Source organism: Mustela erminea, chromosome 4, assembly GCF_009829155.1.
Source record: "Mustela erminea isolate mMusErm1 chromosome 4, mMusErm1.Pri, whole genome shotgun sequence".
Taxonomy (NCBI): domain Eukaryota; kingdom Metazoa; phylum Chordata; class Mammalia; order Carnivora; family Mustelidae; genus Mustela; species Mustela erminea.
The window spans coordinates 100,897,483-100,919,757 of NC_045617.1; the positions used below are offsets into that span (position 1 = coordinate 100,897,483).

At 37.7% G+C, this 22,275-nt stretch overlaps 1 protein-coding gene across 5 annotated transcripts in view; it reads left to right on the forward strand.

Annotated features, from left to right (window-relative positions):
- The window catches only part of FAM83B (family with sequence similarity 83 member B), an 81,336-nt gene extending 64,784 nt beyond the window's left edge, over positions 1-16,552 (forward strand). For all 5 annotated transcript variants that reach the window (XM_032340287.1, XM_032340286.1, XM_032340289.1 and 2 more), the window contains 3 exons: positions 1,783-1,947; positions 2,702-2,826; positions 10,191-16,552. In XM_032340287.1, the coding sequence (XP_032196178.1) occupies positions 1,783-1,947; positions 2,702-2,826; positions 10,191-12,492 (2,592 nt within the window). In that variant the 3' untranslated portion in view covers positions 12,493-16,552. The remainder of the gene's footprint in view (positions 1-1,782; positions 1,948-2,701; positions 2,827-10,190) is intronic.
- Positions 16,553-22,275: the final 5,723 nt, after the last annotated feature.

The window sequence follows — 22,275 nt, forward strand, 5'->3', positions numbered from 1 at the left end:
ATGGTGACTCGGACCAGCAGCCGTCACCCCTCACTTAAATTGCTCCAGTAGTTCTAACTGGCCTGCCTGCTTCCACCCTGGCTTCCACCCTTAGCATCAACACAGTAACCAGAACAAATCCTTTTCAAACATAAATCATATCATCTTGTTGCCTCAACTGAAAAGCTTCTCATAGTTTATAATCTTATTCAGGACAGAAGGCTGAAGGCTCTATAATACCTTGAAGGCCTTGTGATTTCATGTCGTTTCTGCTATCTTCTTGCTGCTTCTTGAATATGCCGGGCAAACTCCTGATGTTGGGCCTTTGCACTGCCGATATCCCCTGCCTGGAACACAATTTGTCAGGATAATCATGTTGATGACTAACTCCATTCCTTTTTATGTCTTTGCTCAAAGGGTGCTTTCTCACAGAGACCTATCTAGAAAGTCCCAAACCCTACCTTCTCAATTTTGGGGGGCTTATAACCCCCTTACTCTTTTATATTTTTTCCCCAGTAAGCTTCTTATTTTACAGAGGTGCTTGGTGGCTCAGTCAGTTAAGCATCCAGCTAGCCCTGCATCAGGGCTTAGTAAGGAGTCCGTTTATCCCTCTCCCCATGCCATTCCCCCACTCATGCATGCACACAGGCACTCTTTCTCTGTTCCTCTCTTTCTCTTTAAAATAAATAAATAAATCTTTAAAAAAAAAAAACACCTTATAACTTATTACCGAATTTATCTATTTATTGTATTTATTGCTTATGGTTTCTTCCCTGATCTAATATGCAATCTTCACCAAGAGCAGGGATTTTGTGTTCTTCTCCAACAAATAGTATGTAGACAGTCTAGTCATTTTCCCTTCTTTCAGCATTATTTCCCTCCACTGCTTCTCAGAGTCAGTAATGGTTCTGTTGCCGATAGTTAACTTGCACTCTCTCCATTTTAGGAGTCTGTTCTTTAGGAAATTTCTGTGTTTATCTTTTTAATCGTACTGCCTTTTTGCTTATTCTGTTTATTTTGTCTGCTAAGCTCATTTTAGGTATATATATTTAATTTTCTGGTCTTTTAAGTCTGATGCCCTTTCTCAGCTTTGGCTGCTTCCTACCTATATTTCTATTTCTTTAAGATTTATTTCTCTTGGGGCGCCTGGGTGGCTCAGTGGGTTAAAGCCTCTGCCTTCAGCTCAGGTCATGATCCCAGGGTCCTGGGATCGAGCCCCGCATCGGGCTCTCTGCTCAGCGGGGAGGCTGCTTCCCCTCCTTCTCTCTCTGCCTGCCTCTCTGCCTGCTTGTCATCTCTCTCTGTCAAATAAATAAATAAAAATCTAAAAAAAAAATTATTTCTCTTTCCCAGTATCCCAAAACATTTATTACTAACAGCTAGTTTCAGAGAGGTTGCTTTTCCCCATAAATATTTCCCACAAAAAAATTTTAACACTGGTTTCCACCTTCCATCTACCTGTCCCTTCCCATTACCCTGTTCTGATTTGGGTTTGTCCTTTGCTCAGCAAACCTACTGAAATGCAGATTCCCTTTGACATAAAACCAATATAAAATTACTTAGTTCTGCAAATCTGTATGTAGTCACTTGTTTATTTTCAGTATACTTTTGCATCTTCTACTTTAGGAAATGCACACACATTGTGTGTGTGTGCATTTATACTTATATACTTATACACACTTATACATTTATAAGTATTATGTATTTGAATATTTTCCATTGTATTCAATTACTATTGAAAGAAAGGAATTTCTAAACCTCTACTTATTATCTAAAATTGTTTTACATTTTTGTCTTTTATAGGTCATTGCTTTAGTGATGGATATATTTACAGATGTGGACATTTTCAAAGAAATAGTGGAGGCATCAACTCGAGGGATATCCATATACATTCTGCTTGATGAGTCCAACTTTAATCATTTCCTAAATATGACTGAAAAACAGGGCTGTCAAGTTCAACGACTCAGGGTAAGAATTCCATGTTTATTTGTTTTTCCTTCACGTATTTTGTGTATCATTTTTATCTTAGTTGAATTTAAGGCAAGTTAAGCTATATCACTCCCAAAATAAATATATATACATACATGCATAAATATATTTAAGGTGTTATAACGATTTATCACAGAAGGGTACCTTTGTTCTTTTTTGGAATGTGATTGAGAACACACATCTTCATGATGGTTTTAGAAGATACCTTTCTTGATGGGGCACTTAAGCTTCTGAGTTAGCTTTGCTCAGTCATAATAAATGCTTTAGTTTTTCCATGAATAACCTTGAAACCACTGACTCAAGTAATTCTTTCATTCAGCAGATGTTGCTTATCACAGTCATTAGGCATAGTGTTTTCAGTTACATCTGACTTCTTAAAAAGGAACGTGGAATTTAATTGTAGTTATTGTGGAATCATGCTACTGTAACCTGAATGGCTCTCTTGCAATAGGACCCTAGGTGATTTATGAAGTCCTTCTGTATAAATGTAGAATAATGCCTCCTATTTATGTTATGTTAAAATATATATTTTAAGTGACTGTTTTTCTTGAGCCTTTTTTTTTTTTTTGTGATGTCTTAACATTTGCTTTTACCATTTTTTTGTTATTGCTGATTTAAAAGATTATTTCAAGTATACTTTTTTGGTACTAAGATTTTATATTGACATATATTTCACTTCCAAAATATCTCTTTTCTAGTTATAATTTTACTTTCTGTTTACATGTAATTCTAGAATATTCGAGTGCGGACAGTAAAAGGCCAAGATTATCTTTCCAAAACAGGAGCAAAATTTCATGGAAAATTGGAACAGAAATTTTTGTTAATTGACTGCCAGAAAGTTATGTATGGTTCCTACAGGTAAGATCATTGTGTTTAGCTCCAACATTATCAGTCATTTACAGAATTTATATTAGTTTCAAATTTTAATATAATCTGTTTAGCTATTTTTTCGAGATAAAAAACGAAACTTTGCATGGAAGTTTGGAGGCTTCGGTTTCAGTTCTGGTTGAGCCACTAAAGAACATTAAAACATTGGGCAAGTCGTATAACTTCCTTGGGCTCCAAGTTCTCCATCCCCAAAATGAGGGGTGGGGTGTTGAGATATATTTCAGGTTCCCTAAAGTTCTGTGATTCTAGGAGTGATTTTGCTCCTTATGAAAACAGTCTTAGTATGGGCTTAATAATAACAGTTGTTTGTAAAAATAGAAGCCCTGGAACACCTGGGTGGCTCAGTCAGTTGAATGTGTACCTTTGGCTCAGGTCATGATCCCAGGGTCATGGGATCGAGCCCCAAATCAGGCTACCCCAGTGGGAAGCCTGCTTCTCCCTCTCCCTCTGCTGCCCCCCCTGCTTGTGCTCTCTCACTTTCTCTCTGTCAAACAAATAAATAAAATATATAAAAAAAAAAAATAGAGGCACTTTATCACTTTGAGCAGCCTGATCTCTGGATTGTTCTTATTTTAGTATTATTAAGAATCTGATAGTTATCATGATGTAGTCACTATATATAGTACTACCCAAAAAAGCATTTCAGAGTCAGGCTATTAAAAATGCCATGATAGACACTGGACAGGGTTTACTTGGGTTACTGTGATCTGACCTCTTTCAAGAGACCACTGGTGGAATGCCTACTCTGTTCCACCTTGGCTCTGCCACATATGTACTCCCCAGTCCTTACCACTTTTTGGATACATTTGTTCTCATCTACATTTATAAATGATGAAACTGAAGTTCCAGGAGGCTAAGTGACTTGTCTGAAAACTCCCCAGCCATAGGTCAGAAGCAGTCCCAGACGGACAGCCCAGTCCAAGTTCTGCTGGCTCCAGAGTACAATGCTACCCTCATACTCTCTGATATATTGCAGACATGGGTCCTGAATGGGCTACACAATAAGGTTAGATCAACAGGCAGATAAAAATACCAACCAGCACATGTGAACTGCTGGGTCATCAGGCAGCACAGACTCATTCCTAAAGACCGTGGAAACATGCCAGGAGAGCTGTGGATATAAACAGGACAGTGAAGGAAAACTTTTCCCTCTTCTCTTGGAACTTAGAATGTCCGCAAGAAGGAGACAACATGTTGAAGTGATTGGTCATGAGCAAGTTACTCAACTTGGTTGCACTCAAGTTTATTCCTCTATAAAGTTAACGATAGAGCCTACCTTGCGTCCTTGTGAGAATTAAAAGAGTCAGTGCAGCATGGCCCCTAAAGTCAGCTATTATTTTAGGCATGTTTTAGCTGTTACTATCTACTAACCTTCCCTTTAGGCTCAGGGACCTTTTCTTGAAACTGCCTTTTGGAGTTGTAAAGGAAAACTTGTTAAGAGCAGAAATTACAACCAGTGCTTGAAATTAATGGCTCCTTTAAAGACTCATTATGCATGTATGTATTTGGTCAGACCCACTTGGTTTTACAGGGGTTTTAATTGAAATTTTAATTAAAATTAGGCATTCACTTGACTTCCAGAATGGTATTTATTGCTTAATTTCATCCTAATGAATGCTTTCTGTTTTTATTATTTAAATTGACTTTTAAGATTACCTTGAACAATAATTTCACCTTAACTTTGTTTTGCTAGTGCTAGGCGTTAATAGGAGCTGCATGTTGAGATGACTATGGCTAAACTACTTTAAAGTGATGTTGGGAAAAACAAACAACTGCAACAGAAACTCGTTATCTTTCTATGTATATCATAAGCCAAGGCAGAATTTAAGTTACTATTTATGGAAGTGAATATGTAGAATACCTAGGACCACAGATGATAAAAAATAACCAAAACTCTTCTGTAAAAACTCTATTTTTCTTATTATTCCATGTTAATTTTAAATATACTTCTTTTAAAAAATGACTGTCCTAACCCTCGTTCGCCGCTACCCCTGCATTGTCATGGACCTTTCCTCTAACAGTATTGTAACAGGATCTGGTGGAACAGTTATGAACTAGTCTTCATGGAAACTGGCTAAAAACTGACTTATTTTTGGTTAAAAACAGCCTTTGTCTCTAATTCCAGTATTGTCATCGTCTCCATCATAGCCCAAATCAAAATGCCACCTTCTTTAACTTAAAATTCTTTGCCGTAAAATGTCTCCATAACTCCATAAAGGTATTATTTATTTATATGTCAGAGAGAGAGAGAGAGAAAGCGCACCAGCAGGGAGAGCAGCAGGCAGAGGGAGAAGCAGGATCCCCGAGGAGCAGGGAGCCCGATGTGGGACTCGATCCCAGGACCTTGGGAGTCATAGCCTAAGCCGAAGGCAGATGCTTACCTGACTGAGCCACACAGGTGTCCCAAAATGTCTTCATATTCTAAACTCCAAGCATTTCCAGAGAGGCCTGACGTCTAGTCATACATTGTGTGACTATTCACTCATCGTGGTGACAGTTTTATCAGAACGCAATAGATGCTTTGACCTATCATGATACTAACAGTGATGAGATAAAACAAATACACTTTTTATCAATGTGTACAAATCAGATTGTTAATTGGATGTCCTCTTTGAAACTGTATAAAGTCTAGAACATATTATTTAGTAAAATATTGTCCACAAATTTGACTGGGAGAGAATTTTATAAACTTTTTCTTTTTTTTTTTTTTTTTAAATCTCATGGTCTCTATAAAAGCCACTTTCAAAAGACATGTTTCACTGAAGTTGTTGGCTTCCAGGTACCATCTTTGATCAGACTTGAAGACTGTCGTATTTAGAGACCCATGATACGACTGGTGTACTGTCACTACTTTCTCTGTGGATTTCACTCTCGATACCTCCAACCAGAAAGTCAGAGTTTCCCTTTTGTGCTTGCTTTCCCACATTTTCCCAATGTCATGAATATGACAGCGTGTCTGGAGGGAGTGGGAGTAGTTAATTTTATTTTTTATCCAGGAAAATATTTACATTTTTAAAAAATTATTTATTTATTTATTTATTTATTTATTTATTTATTTGACAGACAGATCACAAGTAGGCAGAGAGGCAGACAGAGAGAGGGTGGGGGGAGCAGGCTGCCCGCCGAGCGGAGACCCCAATGCAGGGCTCGATCCCAGGACCCTGGGATCATGACCTGAGCAGAAGGCAGAAGCTTTAACCCACTGAGCAACCCAGGTGCCCCTGCACATTTTTAAAAATAGCAAATATTACCAAGAGATAAGAATACAGGGGCACCTGGGTGTCTCACTTGGTTAAGCTTCTGACTCTTGATCTCAGCTCAGGTCTTGATCTTGGGGTGGTAAATTCAAGCACTGCAGTGGAGCTGCATGAGTTCAAGCCCTGCCTTGCATAGAGCCTACTAGAAAAGGAGGGAGGGAGGATAGGCATGCAATACAGGCCAGTTTTTGTTCTCCATCTGTATCCACTCCTGGATCCTGATCTCCAGATGCAGTATTTACTTCTTTCAGCTGGTTCTTCTGATGGTTATTACATTCTCTTATGTAACATGATTATACTGTGAATGCTCAGTATATCACTTTTAGATATTATCGCTTCATTCTATAGTATAGTAATTGAAGGGTTACATTTGCTATTCACCCAAATCCACTTGACCTCCTGGTTGCCACTCACCCAGTACAGTTTTATCACAGTTGTTTCTTAAGTGAGAAGTCTCCGTTTACATTTCTTAAATTGTGTCAGAATTGGTCATTGATGAGCCTTGGAGTCATTTGTGATATGCTTCATTTCTTATAACAAAGTGAATAATGACCATATGGTTTTGGGTTTTATTTGCTGGGTTTTTTTTTTTTTTTTCTGTTTATGACTATTTTTTTTTTCCAGTTGATTCTACAGATTTTTTAGCACATGAACAACTTTTCCAAATGCTAAATTACTACCAACAATCTGTCATGTCCCATCTGGCTTAACAGGTCTTTAACCCAGAGTGCTGCTGGGGTCCTGTGATATCCCATATTCCCGGGTAGTTTGAGCCACAATTTCTTAAACCCCATGTTAATCCCATCTTTACATCTTTTTTTGTTTCCAAATAATTGTTTTTCTCTCATGTTTGCTCAAGAACAATTTCCATCAGGATGGAACTTTTTTAAAGTCCAATTTGGGGCACCTGGGTGGCTCAGTGGGTTAAAACCTCTGCCTTCGGCTCAGGTCATGATCCCAGAGTCCTGGGATCAAGTCCTGCATCGGGCTGTCTGCTCAGCAGGGAGTCTGCTTCCTCCTCTCTCTCTGCCTGCTTCTCTGACTACTTGTGATCTCTGTCTGTCAAATAAATAAATAAAATCTTTAAAAAACTAAAGTCCCAAAATTTGTAATTTTAAGTGATTGATGGATTAACTGGGGATGGTACTGTAAGCCAAATCATTTTTCCTCCAAATTTGAAAGATGCTGCCTGGCAATCAAAGTTACTGTTGAGAAGTTTCAAACAATTGTTATTCCCATCCTTCTTACATAACTTTTTTTTTCGGAAACGTCCAAGGTTTCTCTTCTATCCCCTGCTGTTCTCAAATTTATTGTGTTTCTAGGTCTAGGCTTTTTTTAATTTATTGTTCTAGGCAATCCAAAATTCTGGATAGGAATCCAGAATTCCTATCCTCCAATTCTGGGACATTTTCTTACTTATTCTTTGATCATTTCTTCTCCTTGGTTGTCTCTATTCTCTCTCTCTTTCTCAGGGCGCCTGGGTGGCTCAGTGGGTTAAGTCTCTGCCTTTGGCTCTCTCTCTTTCTCTCTCTGGAATTCTTACTAACTAGATTTCTGCTCCCATTGTATTTTTCCCCTTCTGATTTTCTGTCTTGGGTGGGTACTGCCTGAGGAATTTTCTTGGTTGTTTATTCTAATGTATCACAACTCTCTTTTAAAATTTTGCTCTCAAATAGTTTTATTATCTCCTGCTTGGATCATTTTCAAAGCATCCTGTTTGTGTTTTTATAGATGCATCATTTTCTCTATTTCTTCGAGGATATTAATTGTAGTTTTTTGTAGCTCTGCTTTTATATATATTCTTATCCATGCAGTTTCTGTTTCTTCCAGGTGACTGTTTCCTGCTTGTTTTGGTCTCTGTTTGGCATCTAAACTTTTAAGCTTTATAAATTATCTTCCAAACATTCTTCAAATGTCTGCTGATCTTTTGCTGTGTATTGATGTTAAAGAATGAGGGACTCTAAGCTTATTGGAAATTGTGTGGGTAATGTTTATCAACAGCAGAGTTTACATGAGAGCGGTTGGCTGGAATCTTGACAGTTTTATTGTAAGATGCCTGGATGTCAGTAAACTAGCTCTTTCATTTGAGGCTGTTCAGTGTTTCCAGAGAATAATCTCTACACTGAATATATACAGTGGAATGTCTTCCTTTTAGCTGGAGTGATACCACAATATCATTTTTTGATTTACCAAAGTAGGGAAACTTCTCCAGTTGCAACATATTCACCAGTACCATTATCTTCTCAGTTTCCTGAGCTCAACACCTGGAGGCTATTTTTATTTCATAACCTATACATGTCCTTTATGACCTGCCGGTATTCTGGTTCTCTCTTGTTACTGGCTCAATATTTTTAGTCTTTATTCCAATTTCCACTCTGGTTTAGGCTCTTATCACCTAACTTCAGTTATTTCACTCATCACAGTAAATTCAGTCCCTCATCTTTCAAATCTGTATTATAAATACCTACTGGAAAAAAAAATCATTCCTCAAACATCTTTTTATGATAATTTATCCGAATTTGGGGGAGAAAATCTTATACAGTCAAACTTTCTTTTGCTTTTAAGATTTTGCTTTGCTTTTAAGATTTTCCCCACCCATTCATCAGTCTGTTATATAACTGTCTTTACTTCAGGTAAATGTAATTTGTTTTCTGTGTTCAACCAAAACATGGCCATTCTTTCCTTCTTATTCCCCTATGTCTCTCCTCCCACACAAACTGTTCCATAATTTCTATGTTTGAACTTCTGGGTTGTCTAATCTCTGTCAAAATATAGCTCAACTTCCACTTGTCTCTGGAGATTTCCTCATATGTCATAGCTGACTATTCATTCCTCTACTTGCTCCTTCTCACATATTTTTTATTTGTATCTTCAGTGGGGTTGAAAATTCCTGTAGTGATTCACTTTGTATCATTTATTTTAAGTCAGCCTGGTGGCCCCCACATGGTCTGTACAAAAAGAGCACCTACTGAGTTATTCTTCTCATACATGCATCCAGTAAGCATACTAGATAAAATTCAGTATATCAGATAGACAGTGTTGTTTGTGTATTTTAAATATATTCTGTATATTCTTTTAGTATTCATATGCCTTTGTTACTATATCCCCTCTATAAAAACAAGCTCCTCTGTCTCCTTTTTCCTTTATTAACCCCTATCATGTTATGTAACAGTATCTAATATATAGCATATTAGCAATTCCTTTTTCTGCTCAGTGACTCTGTATGTTACATTATCTAAACTTTTACAAATCAGATTTAAAATTTATGTGACATTTCAACTGTCACCTCATAGTACTATAGTACTATAGTACTATAAAGTAGTTACAAACCTTAATTTCCTAGAAATTGTATTTTATATTAAAAGATCTTAAGTGTCATTTTGACTGGCATGGCTTTTGAGGCTAAATTTACCAGTTCTCTGTCCACTGCGTGCATAAAGTAAGTAGTTAAGTGTCTTTTATAGACTGAGACTGCAGCCCACAAATCCTCTCTCTGTGCACAAGCCCTGGCATTCCAAAGTATGCTTCCTGAGTAAGCCCCAGAGATAAAATGTATGTATTAGCAAAAACCTATCTTGTATTATAACATGCTAGAACTCTAAGGAATGTCGGCTTATGCTAGCATTTTGGAAACTGAGGCCCACACTCATGTGTGTAGATAGCTCAGTAAAAGCCAGATCTCTCAACTTTTCCACTGATACTGGCCTGTTTGCCTTCTGCCAAGATACTTTATATGAAATATAACATTTCTACACCATAAAATCTTAGTAGGCAAGATGCAAAATGCACAGCAGGCTTTTCTTTGGACTTCTAGAAAGTAATTTAAGAAGTTAGGGGTGGATTCAAAGCCAGGACTTGAGTTGCTTTGTTATTTAAGATACGAATATGGTAGTAAAGGAGATAAGGCAGGTATTGCAATCATTTAATGACTGAAGATGTTCTAAATTACGGTAGGCAGGGGAAATGAACGTAAATTCTCTTGTCAATGTTAAACAGCACATTTTTTCTTAGTAGAGTTATATATTGTCATTAATCTAACAGAAAAATTTAAATTTCCCGATTTTGATTCTTTTTCAGCTACATGTGGTCATTTGAAAAAGCTCACCTCAGCATGGTTCAGATAATCACAGGACAACTTGTTGAGTCCTTTGATGAAGAATTTCGAACTCTCTATGCCAGATCCTGTGTCCCCAGTTCATTTGCTCAAGAAGAATCAGCCAGGGTGAAGCACGGCAAAACACTCTGGGAGAATGGCACCTATCAGTGTTCACTTTCTTCATTAGCTTCTGTTTCCAGCCAAAGAAACCTTTTTGGCAGACAAGACAAGATTCATAAACTAGAATCCAGTTACTTCAAAAACAGAGGGATATATACTCTAAATGAACATGACAAATATAGCATAAGAAATCATGGATACAAGCCTCATTTTATTCCAAACTTTAATGGTCCAAATACAGTCCGTCAGTATCAATCCAGTCAGATAAATGAAAATTGGAAGAGGCATAGTTATGCTGGAGAACAGCCGGAAACAGCACCGTACCTGCTTCTTAACAGGGCTCTGAATCGAAACATTAATCCGCCAGGTAACTGGAAAAAGCCTTCAGATAGTCTCAGTGTGGCTTCCTCAGCGCGAGGAGGCTACGTGAGCCGCCAAAACACACCTGCCCAGAGTTTTGCTGATCGGCTCGCCCAGAGAAAAACAACAAATCTTGCAGAGAGGAACTCAAATGTACGGAGGTCTTTTAACGGGACAGATAATCATATTCGCTTTTTGCAACAACGAATGCCAACCCTTGAACATACCACAAAGTCCTTCTTGCGTAACTGGAGAATTGAATCCTACTTAAATGATCACTCAGAAGCTGCACCTGATTCAAACGGGTCAGCTCTAGGTGACCGGTTTGAGGGCTATGATAGTTCTGAAAATGTGAAAGCCAGTGCCCATTATACTCATTCTCGGCTTCGTTCCTCTTTTGTGTTTAAACCAACATTACCTGAACAGCAGGAGGTGAACAGTTGCACGACTGGCTCCTCAAATTCAACTGTCATTGGTTCCCAGGGAAGTGACACACCTAAGGAGGTCCCGGATACCCCCACAAGCGAACAGCACGGGACAGACAAACCCGTGCCAGAATCAAGCCCCAAGCTCCCACTGCAGTCAGAGGCACCACAAATGCACACTTTGCAGGTTCCCGAAAACCACTCCCCAGTCTTAAATCAAGCTACAAATGGCCACACGGAGGCCAACAACTATTTATATACATCCTTGTGTGTAAATAAGCAGACAGAAAATCTAAAGAATCAACAAAATGAAAATGTGCTCAAACGGCGCAGTTTCCCATTCTTCGACCACTCAAAGGCCAACTTAGATCATGGACATAGTAAGCATTATGTATATAGCACACTTATCAGGAATCGAGTTAGACAACCAGAAAAACCCAAAGAAGATTTGCTGAAAAGTTCTAAAAGCATGCACAACGTGACCCAGAGCACAGAAGAGGACAGGGAGGTCATTAAGAGACAGCCTCCCAGCGGCCCCACGACCAAATCAATTTCCGTCGCTGCTTTGCTTGATATGAATAAAGATGAACCTAGCAAAGAACTCCCTTCAAAGAAGGAAGTTAAGGGCTCTCCGAGTTTTTTGAAAAAGGGATCTCAGAAGTTAAGGTCATTACTTAGTCTTACCCCAGAGAAGAGAGAAAATCTCTCCAAAAATAAAGCACCTGCCTTCTACAGAATGTGTAGTAGTTCTGACACTTTAGTTTCTGAGGCTGAAGAGAATCAGAAACCAAAAAAATCAGAACCAAAATTTGATTCATCTCCTAGAAGAAAGCGTTCTTCCTCATCAAACTCTCAAGGCAGTGTTCACAAGAGTAAGGAAGATGTAACCGTTAGCTCATCTCAGGGGATAAGTTCTCCATCAGATGAAGGTAGCAAACTCATACCTGCTCCAGGTCCAGTTGAAAACAAGTTCTTGGAAAGAGCAGGAGATGCCTCTGCCCCGAGATTTAACACTGAACAGATCCAATATCGAGATTCAAAGGAGATTACTACAGCTCTTGCTCCTGAAAGAAAACCAGCTGCTTCTCCAAGGCCAAAGCCCAATGAGCTTCTAAGATCTCATTCAACTGACAGGCGCGTTTACAGTCGCTTTGAGCCATTTTATAAGATTGAAAGCTCTATTCAGCCAGCAAGCCACGTACCAAATACTGGTGTACACCGCCCAGAAATAAAATCCACAACTGTGGGCAAGAGTTACGGCAGGTCCAGCCCAATGCTTAATTATAACACTGGTGTGTATCACTCATACCAGCCAAATGAAAATAAGTTCCGAGGATTTATGCAGAAGTTTGGAAACTTTATACACAAAAATAAATGAAATACTGTAATTTCAAATAGTTTTTAAAACACAAATGACAACAGCTATAAACATTTGTCCAAAGAACTTTGTGGACAGTTTTTGTAATGTGCCAATAGATTTCTGTAGGGAGAGAGTTTGGGGTATGATGTGTTTGTTTACCAGTATACTAATATATGGTAAAGTTCTTCTGTGTGATAGAGTTAGTTGTGCTTAATTACAGTGTAGATGTAATGTCTCTATACACACAACTTTTAAATGGTAATGGTAAATAGAATGTAATTAAATTGTTTTCTGCAGACCGAAGATCTTAAGTCTCAAATAGAAGCTTTCGTAGAGAGAGATGGTGTATGGATTTGAAGCATTTGGTCCAAAGTCTTCCCTTTTAAGAAAGGATCCTAATACTATCAGTTGCCCTTTATAATATATCCTTATGGGTTTTCTTATCTCCAAATTATGAGAAGAATAGGACAAAGCCTTTTTGGGTTTTAATTACCTTTAAACTCTACAGGACAGCTTGCTGCTGTATTTTCTTAATTTCTCTGTGGAGCACATACAACCATACAATTTAAACTCTGTAGCTCAGCATATCTTTCATTTTGACTGAGGTCTTTGCAAAATATCAACCTCATGTGGTACATGGTAGGAATTTCTTTTCCTCATTTTGTGAAAAACATCCAGGTTGTGCTGCTTTCCACTCTGGACCAGAGGAGCCCACGCTGCTCTCACCAGTCAGATGCTGAACTTTTATAGTCATTCCTTCCTTCAAACTTAGAGCAAGTAGCAGATATTTGGGAAACCTGAATTATATCTCTCCTCTAAGAGAAAAAAACCATTGAGAAATGTATACTTTTGCATAAATTTTATCTTAGATCAGTATGACAGCACTTAGGTGTTTTGCTTGCAAAAGTCCTTGCTCTTTTTTTACGCTGTGCCAAATAATAGTGGGAGCGCATATTGTTTTCACGAAAGTACCGTGATAGACATAAGAAGTGGCATCTGGCCTAATTCTTTCATGACCCGAGAACCCGGCTGAAAGTTTTAAATCTTCCCCTATCTTAACTGGATCATCATCAATCATTTAGATCATATGAAACCATTTGCCTTTCTTAGAATACTGAAATTAAAGCCCCACATCCATTAAAGAGACTTTAACTTGACTTCACTTCATCCACAAAGGACAGAATTCAAGAAACAACGTATCATTTGAGACGTGTGAGATATTTCTGTAACACTTTAAATATATCAACACCTTCTAAGTTGTAATGTGGGGCAGTATATTGTTTTAAAAATTCAAGATTCAGTCAAATAATATCTGTCATTAAAACAAGGGGCATCGAAGTATCACTCATTAAGGTAGCTTTCTGCAGTATTTAAAAACCACAAAGAGAACATGACAAGAGAAAACATGACAGTAGGGAAAAAGAAAACCTAACATTTAGTGAGCACTTTTTTGGACCAGGCCTTGAGCTAGAACCTATAGTTCCCACAGCAATTATTTTGGGGCCACTCTTGTTCTCATTATTTGTAGATGATGTCTGAGGTGATAAATGAGACTTTGAGACTCAGAGAAGTATTGCTCCATGTCAGATAACTAATAAGTCACAGTACTAAAAGTGCCTGTGACATTCTCTCATATCCTGTTATCTCCCAAATGTGTTCAATATCTGCCTCGCCCAAAATGTTGAGAATTAAATGAGAGAATGTTTATATTTTCTGTCTCAATGGTAAGCAGCCAAGAATACTTTAGTTGAATTCCACCCGACAACGGGACACATAGGGCTCAAAATAATGAAATTGACATTAATTTCTGATTGTAACTTAGCAAGCCAGTTTTAATTGGCAGGCCACCATTTTGAGCTTGGGCTAGTTGACCTGTGTCAATGAAAAGGGAAAGGGAACTACAAGTTGAACTTGTGTCTGTGCTAGGCAAAGTAGTCCTTTAGGAAGCTAGGCAGGGAATGGAACTCGATGTTAAATATATTATCTTGTGAAGTATTCACAATAGCGCTGTGAGGTAAATACTTCCTTTTTGCAAATGAGAAAACTAATCCTTCGTGAAGTTACATAACTTTCCAAGAGTCACACGGCTCTGTATGGGTCGAACTGGGTTTGAACACAGAATTGGGGTTGAATGCAAAAGCCAGTATTTTTAATACTATACCACACCATACATTGCCAACTTCTACTCCATTATGATTGAGGCAACTTTTCTGAATTGTGTCTCTCTCTCTCTTTTGCTCTGTGTCTGTACATTCCAGGAATATATTGGAAATACTGCGGTAACATAACCCATTTACAGCATTTTGTAAACACAAATCCAGAATATAAACTCAGTTTAACATTATTCATAAAAGTAGGTTTCATGACTCCCATTATAACCTAGGGAACTCCCTCCTACTGCAACAGGGATTTTATTGTTTTGGAAAGCTGCGTGTAATGGATTGGAAAATTTGCACTTTCTAATAAGGTAATAGCATACAAATAAAACTGAGAGAGAAAAGTTTATTTTTCGTAGGCATAGTAGCCACTTGATCTACAAAAGTTTTGCAATTAAAAATAACTGTTGGAAGGTGCATTTGCTTATAATCTGATACAGATTTCAGTTGCAGTGAAACAATCTAATTGTTAGTGGGTTCGTTTTTAGAGTTCTGGAAATTGTATACTCTTGTATGTAAGTATCAAATTATTAAAAAGCATTAGAATTGGAGTCAAGTGAATGAAAAAGATTTTTCATTTTGCTCTTGGAAAAATTCACTTTTGTAATTTTGGACCATCGTCCTTTACCCACTTACCAAAGACAGAACGCACAATTACCCAAACCATACTGACTTTAATAGTACCCATTTGTTGTTAGATGGGACATTTTTCAGGCCTATAGGGAAAATGGGCTAATTGTCGTTAGGCAGCTCTGAAATTGGAAGTCCAAAAATGTAGAGCAAGATAACTTTGAAACTGAAATTACATAGACTAGTTTTAATCCTTTTTAATTACAAGCAAAAGCCTGTTGCCTTTTTGTGCAGCAACCACCACCATTTCTGGAAACAGATAGCTTGTAAATAGTTCCTGAATTCCTCCTCTCCCTCGTGGCATTGCGAAATGCAAGAGGCTTTGTTTCATCGCCCTGTGACCTGTAGCTTCCGCTTTTGTACAGATTTATTCTCCTCTGCCGTTTGTATTTTTTTTTCTTTTTATTTATTTATTTTTCCCTCCAGAAACATCTGTATGTCAAAATCTATGTGTAGTAACTTTCCAAAGTTTCTGTGGCTGAGAAATTCCTCAGGGTGAAGGCTGAGCAAACACATAATACTATAAATAATTTGCTCAGAGTTTAAGTTCTCAACAGACACTTCCAAACTTCATGTATGTAACCCTGTCAAGCAAAATACTTTCTTTTTTCCCCATATTAATATTGGTGGGAAGATAATGGTACGTAGAGGTACTTTCATAGTAAAGTTTGGTAAGGTGGTTTTACTTTCTACATAGTACATTAGTTTGTAAGCAGAAACTCAAGAAAACAGGTGTGGATTCAAAGCAGTTCTGGGCAGAGACCTTCAGAATAGTTTAAGTGCCTGTATCCTGAACACGCTAGTGTCTCTCTATCATGATTGGGATTAGCCATAATTCTAACGTGGCATATTGAGTAATGGGTCTATGTTGGCAGTCTACTTTTAGGGAAGCAAATATCTTGTTTAATTAAGATGACATCTAGTGGGATCCAATAAGCAAGGAAGAAGTTGAACTCTGGCTACATTCAACTTTAACTTTACTCAAGATTATCCAGTTATTCACCTATTATTCCAAAGATATTTGTCACGAAAGACAAATATGACTCAATGTGACTACGGCTGAGGAATATAAAGTAGAATCATTGTTTCACGTTAACCATGTGTGGTATTGCTTTAAAAAAGTTTATTTTAATACTTGGCTTGGTTCTAGAATATTTAAAATGAAAAGGATGCAATTATAAACCAAAGAGTCCATTTTTATATACATAAATTTTATCAAAGAAATATTCTTCCTAAGTAGCTTGTTTTTAGATCTAATAAATGAATATTAAATAATTTTGTACAAACATCAATATATTGTAAGTTGTTTTTTATCTTCATATCTAACATTTCTCCACTTAAACACCTGCTTTTACTTAGTGTTATATCATTTATATTTGTGCACATTTTTAAATATTTATGAATTTGAAATTTCTTAAACACTTCATTTTATTTTGGGTTAGCAGTTATATTTCATTCAAAAATTTATCCATATTTGATACCCAGTGACAATACTCTTCCTTTAAATAACTCTCTTTATTTCTAACTCTCTTTAGTTATTTATCACTAACTCTTATTTCTATTGTTACTATAATATATAGTTATTTTAAATAACTTGAGACTTTGAAAAATGAGACAATTTTGCTTAAAAATTGATAGCTGACTTTTGTATAACTTTGTAGCATTTAGTTTGATAAAATATTCTTAAGGTCCATTTGAAGTATGTCAATTAATGACATTAAATAACCTAGAGTCTGAAAGTTATTTAAGTTCAAAATGCATTTTTCTTAGGGCAGAAAAAGCAACAAAAACAAAAACTGTCCCTTATATCACAGATTAAGATGCAGTTGAAATACTGGGTATTGAGAATTAAATAGTGTCATTTTAAAGCAAATGTGATTTTTAAGTAGATAAGTATAATTTTGGTAAGAACCTTGTTTGTTTGTTTTTTCCCCATTTACTGTAAATGATGCTTAAGAAAACCCTGGTTCAATGAGCTGTTAAGGAAAATAGGTAAGGTTTTGCTTTTGTGACCATCCTAAAGGAAACCCATAACTAGGCTCTGCTCTTTTTAGGAATCAAAGACCAACCTGAGGTACCTGGTTTTAAGGTGAGAGGGGATTGAAAGGAGTAAGCATGTGGGAAAGAATTACATGAGGTCCCTGATGAATATGGATGCTAAGATTCTCAACAAGATCCTAATAGGATCCAACAGTACATTAAAAAGATTATCCACATGACCAGGTGGGATTTATCCATGGGATGCAAGGGTGGTTCAATATTTGCAAATCAATAAATGTGATAGAACAAATCAATAAAAGAAGAGAGAAGAACCACATGGTCCTCTCAATTGATGCAAAAAACCACATTTGATTAAAACAATTCAAAGTATAGGGATAGAGAAAACATTCCTCAACTTCATAAAATCTATCTACAAAAAACCCACCATGAATATCATCCTCAATGGGGAAAAGCTGACAGCCTTCCCTTTGAGATCAGGAACACGATGATGCCCACTCTTGCCCCTCTTGTTCAACATAGTATTTAAAGTCGTAGCAACAGCAATCAGACAACAAAGAGAAATAAAAGGTATTCAAATTGGCAAAGAAGAAGTCAAACTCTCTCTTTGCAGATGACATGATACTTTATACGGAAAACACAAAAGACTCCACCCCCAAACTACTAGAACTCATACAGCAATTCAGTAATGTGGCAGGATACAAAATCATTGTACAGAAATCAGCTGATTTCTTATACAGTAACAATGAAAATACAGGAAGGAAAATGAGAGAATTGATTCCATTTACTAGAGCACCAAGAACCATAAGATACCAGGGAATAAACCTAACCAAAGAGGTAAAGGATCTGTACTCAAGGAACTAGAGAACACTCATGAAAGAAACTGAAGAAGACACAAAAAGATGGAAGACAATTCCATGCTCATGGATTAGAAAAATAAACACTGTTAAAATGTCTATACTGCCTAGAGCAATCTAGACTTTCAATGCCATTCTGGTCAAAATTCCACCGGCATTTTTCAAAGAGCTGGAATAAACAATCCTAAAATTTGTATGGAACCAGAAGAGACCCTGAATTGCTAAGGAAATGTTGAAAAAGAAAAAAACTGGAGGCATCACGTTACCTGATTTTGAGCTTTACTACAAAGCTGTGATCACCAGGACAGCATGGTACTGGCACAAAAACAGACACATAGACCAGTGGAACAGAATAGAGGGACCAATATGGACTCTCAACTTTATAGTCAAATAATCTTCAGCAAAGCGGGAAAAATATACAGTAGAAAAAAGACAGTTTCTTCAATAAATGGTGCTGGTAAAATTGGACAGCTATGTATAGAAAAATGAAACTCGACCATTCTCTTACACTATACAAAAAGATAAACTTGAAATGGATAAAAGACCTCAATGTGAGGCAGGAATCTAACAAAATCCTAGAGAAGAACATAGGCAGTAACCTCTTCAACATCGGCCACAGCAAATTCTTTCAAGATATGTCTCCAAAGACAAAGGAAACAAGTGAAAATGAACTTTTGGGACTTCATCAAGATCAAAAGCTTTTGCACAGCAAAGGAAACAGTCAACAAAACAAAGAGGCAACCACGGGATAGGAGAAGATATTCACAAATGACAGTACAGACAAAGGGCTGATATCCAAGATCTATAAAGAACTCCTTAAACTCAACAGACACAAAACAGAGAATCCCGTCAAAAAATGGGCAGAAGACATGAATAGACACTTTTCCAAAGAAGACATAATGGCTAACAGACACATGAAAAAAAAATGTTCATCATCATTAGCCATCAGGGAGATTCAAATCAAAACCACACCGAGATACCACCTTACACCAGTTAGAATGACCAAAGTTAACAAGACAGTAAATAACATATGTTGGAGAGGATATGGAGAAAGGGGAACCCTCTTACAGTGTTGGGAATGCAAGTTGGTGCAGCCACTTTTGAAAACAGTGTGGAGATTCCTTAAGATTAAAAATAGAGCTTCCCTATGTTCCCTATGACCCTGCAGTTGCACTACTGGGTATTTACCCCAAAGATACAGATGTGATGAAAAAAAGGGCCATCTGTACCCCCAATATTCATAGCAGCAATGGCCACAGTTGCCAAACAGTGGGAAGAACCAAGATACCCTTCAATGGATGGATGGATAAAGAAGATGTGGTCCATATATACAATTGAGTATTATGCCTCCATCAGAAAGGATGAATACGCAACTTTTATATCAACATGGACAGGCCTGGAAGAGGTTTTTCTGAGTGAAATAAGTCCACCATTTTCATACGGTTTTGCTTATTCGTGGAGCATAAGGAATAACACGAGGACATGGGGAAATGGAGAGGAGAAGTGATTTGGGGGAAATTAGAGGGGGAGATGAACTATGAGAGACTATGAACTCTGAGAAAAAAACTGAGGGATTTGCAGGGGAGGGAGGTAGAGGGTTGGGTGAGCCTGGTGGTGGGTATTAAGAGGGGCACAGATTGCATGGAATACTGGGTGTGGTGCATAAAAAATGAACTCTGGAACACTGAAAATTAAAAAAAAAAAAAAAAAGAATTACAAGGGAAAAAAAAAAAAAAGAGAGATTTACATGAGGTAAAATTACCTGAGCTGAAAGCAGTAGAAAACTGAAGCAAGAGGCATATAGATGAAAAATATGTCAAACCGGACATGGTTACACATCTGCCTTTATTGTAAGCAGCAGGTAGGACACTTCCAACAATGGCAAAACAATTAATTCACAGTGAATTAATGATTCAGTGAAACCACCTGGTTGGAACCCTTGGGAACTCATACCTAGATACCAACCCAGAGCAACAAGAAGAGGATTCCAAATTCCATGAAGAGTGAGGCCACCAAGGAGATGAGGAGCTCTTCGTAGATACCCTGAGTGCACCTGGTGGAGGTAACCTCATGAACAAAGAACTAGGCAGTGAAGAACATGCCAGTGATTAATAGCAACACAGTCGATTGGGGAAGACAGCCAGCTTCACTGGGTCATCCACAGTTTCACTGTGGGGTCATCCACAGCTCTGCCACTGGAATCCAATTTGATTCATTTTTTATCTAACACGCGTATTGGGACTGGGAACCTACTTTGTTCCAAGTACATAAGTTACAGCAAACTTTTGGCATAAGAATAAAAAGAGAATATCTGGGTAATCAGAAGCTGCAGCAAGTTTTCATGAGTGTTTTAAGAATAGCCCAAACTAACAGCAAAAATGTGTATGCTACCCACAGACTGTTTGTCCAAATTTGTGCTTTGGACCAAAGTGCATAGAAGAAAAGCCTGATAAATATTCTGTGTGTGAATCCAGTCATTTTCTTAACTATAGTTAGATAAATATATATTTCACTAATATCAATACATTAAAATGGATGAGTTAATGCAGCAGGGGTCCCAGTATAAATTTGGTCCATTCTTTACCAAGAATCTTGACATCTATAGCTCCAAAGGGCTAGTCTTTGAGACCATATGTTTTTGAAAGAAAGAAAATTCCTGATGAAGAATTCATTCTAAAGAATTCATTCTAAATTCATCTAAAGAGTGAGGGCATTCTTGACGTCATTTGTATACAGACGGCAGCTGAGCAATCATCTTTCTTCCACTCTGTGTAAGTGACCACCCTTTGGCCCGTGTCTTCTCTGAGCATGCTTTTCCTATATATATCTGTTGCTGCACAAAAAGTAATCCTCTGAAACCGTTTCCCTTAGAATTCAAAATGAATTCTAAATTCACTTAATGGAGTAGAGCTGTTCAAAGTCAGTTAAAAGACAGATGGCACAGAAGGGAAGGAAGCGGTGACTGCGTAAGGTTATTCAGATCATCGATCAAGGTAGGTTGACTATGTGGGACTGTAGCAGAAGAATGGTTCTCTAAACTCCCCATGGATGGCACATAGAGAATTGGTACCAAGGGTCACTACCATGGGTGTCTGACCCCTGATCCTCAGCATGGCCTCCTGAGTTCAACAGCAGCCTCTGCTAATATTAAAATGTTATAGCAAAAATTGCAGACTCTGCTGAGCACAAGCAGGTACATCTACCACTTTGGGGGTGAGCGGTCCTTGGCAGCATTACCACAGAGGGCCAGAGCAGTGAAGACTAGGTGCCGTGAGGAAGTCAAACCAGCAAATGCCTCTGGAGACTCCTCGAACATATGTGGTAGGAAATGAGGAGAGGTGGACACCCCATATGTTTAGATAGGAACCCCACAGGTTTAGATAGGAACTTACTGTTTCTTTATTCTTGCTGAACTCCATTGGCTAGGGAAGTACAAGTCACATCTGTAACAGAGCCACAAGGAAACACAAAATGTGACAAAATTCACAAAATCAGTTTGACAGAATGGTCCCCACTATTTTGCTTGAATTAGAAAGAGATAATTGGGATGAGAAACCAACAACCCCCAAAACAAAACAAAAACAAGAACCTTTAACCAGGGAGTTATTTTAGAGAACAACTTTCAGGGTATATATTAACATTAACACATTGTGTCTCTAAACTTCGTTTTTCTAGCTATAGGAATAAAGCTTATTCACAGTCTCTCTCTGTGTCTCAGTTATCAGGCACATTCAATTAGATTTCATAGACTACATTTCTTAAAGAAGGTTCTTTTGGGGCTTAGGAGGGGGGCGTATTTTTGGTCTGTTTGGGTGTTTTACAAACTACCTAAGTTTTATTTGAGTTCACTACTAAGGCTAAATAAGTTGGATATTCATTAAATCAAAATAAGCATTCTGGGTGCCTGGGAGGCTCAGTTGTTAAGTGTCTGTCTTTGGCTTAGGTCATGATCCAAGGGTCCTGGGATCTAGCCCCGTGTTGGGTTCCCTGCTTGGCAGGGAGCCTGCTTCTCCCTCTCCCACTCACCCTGCTTATGTTTTCTCTCTCTCTCAAATAAAATCTTGAAAAATTAAAAAAAAAAAATAAGCATGAGAACTAATAAGAGTCTACCAGAAAGCTCAGATGTAGATGTGTTTTTATAATTGGAATGTTGACTGAAA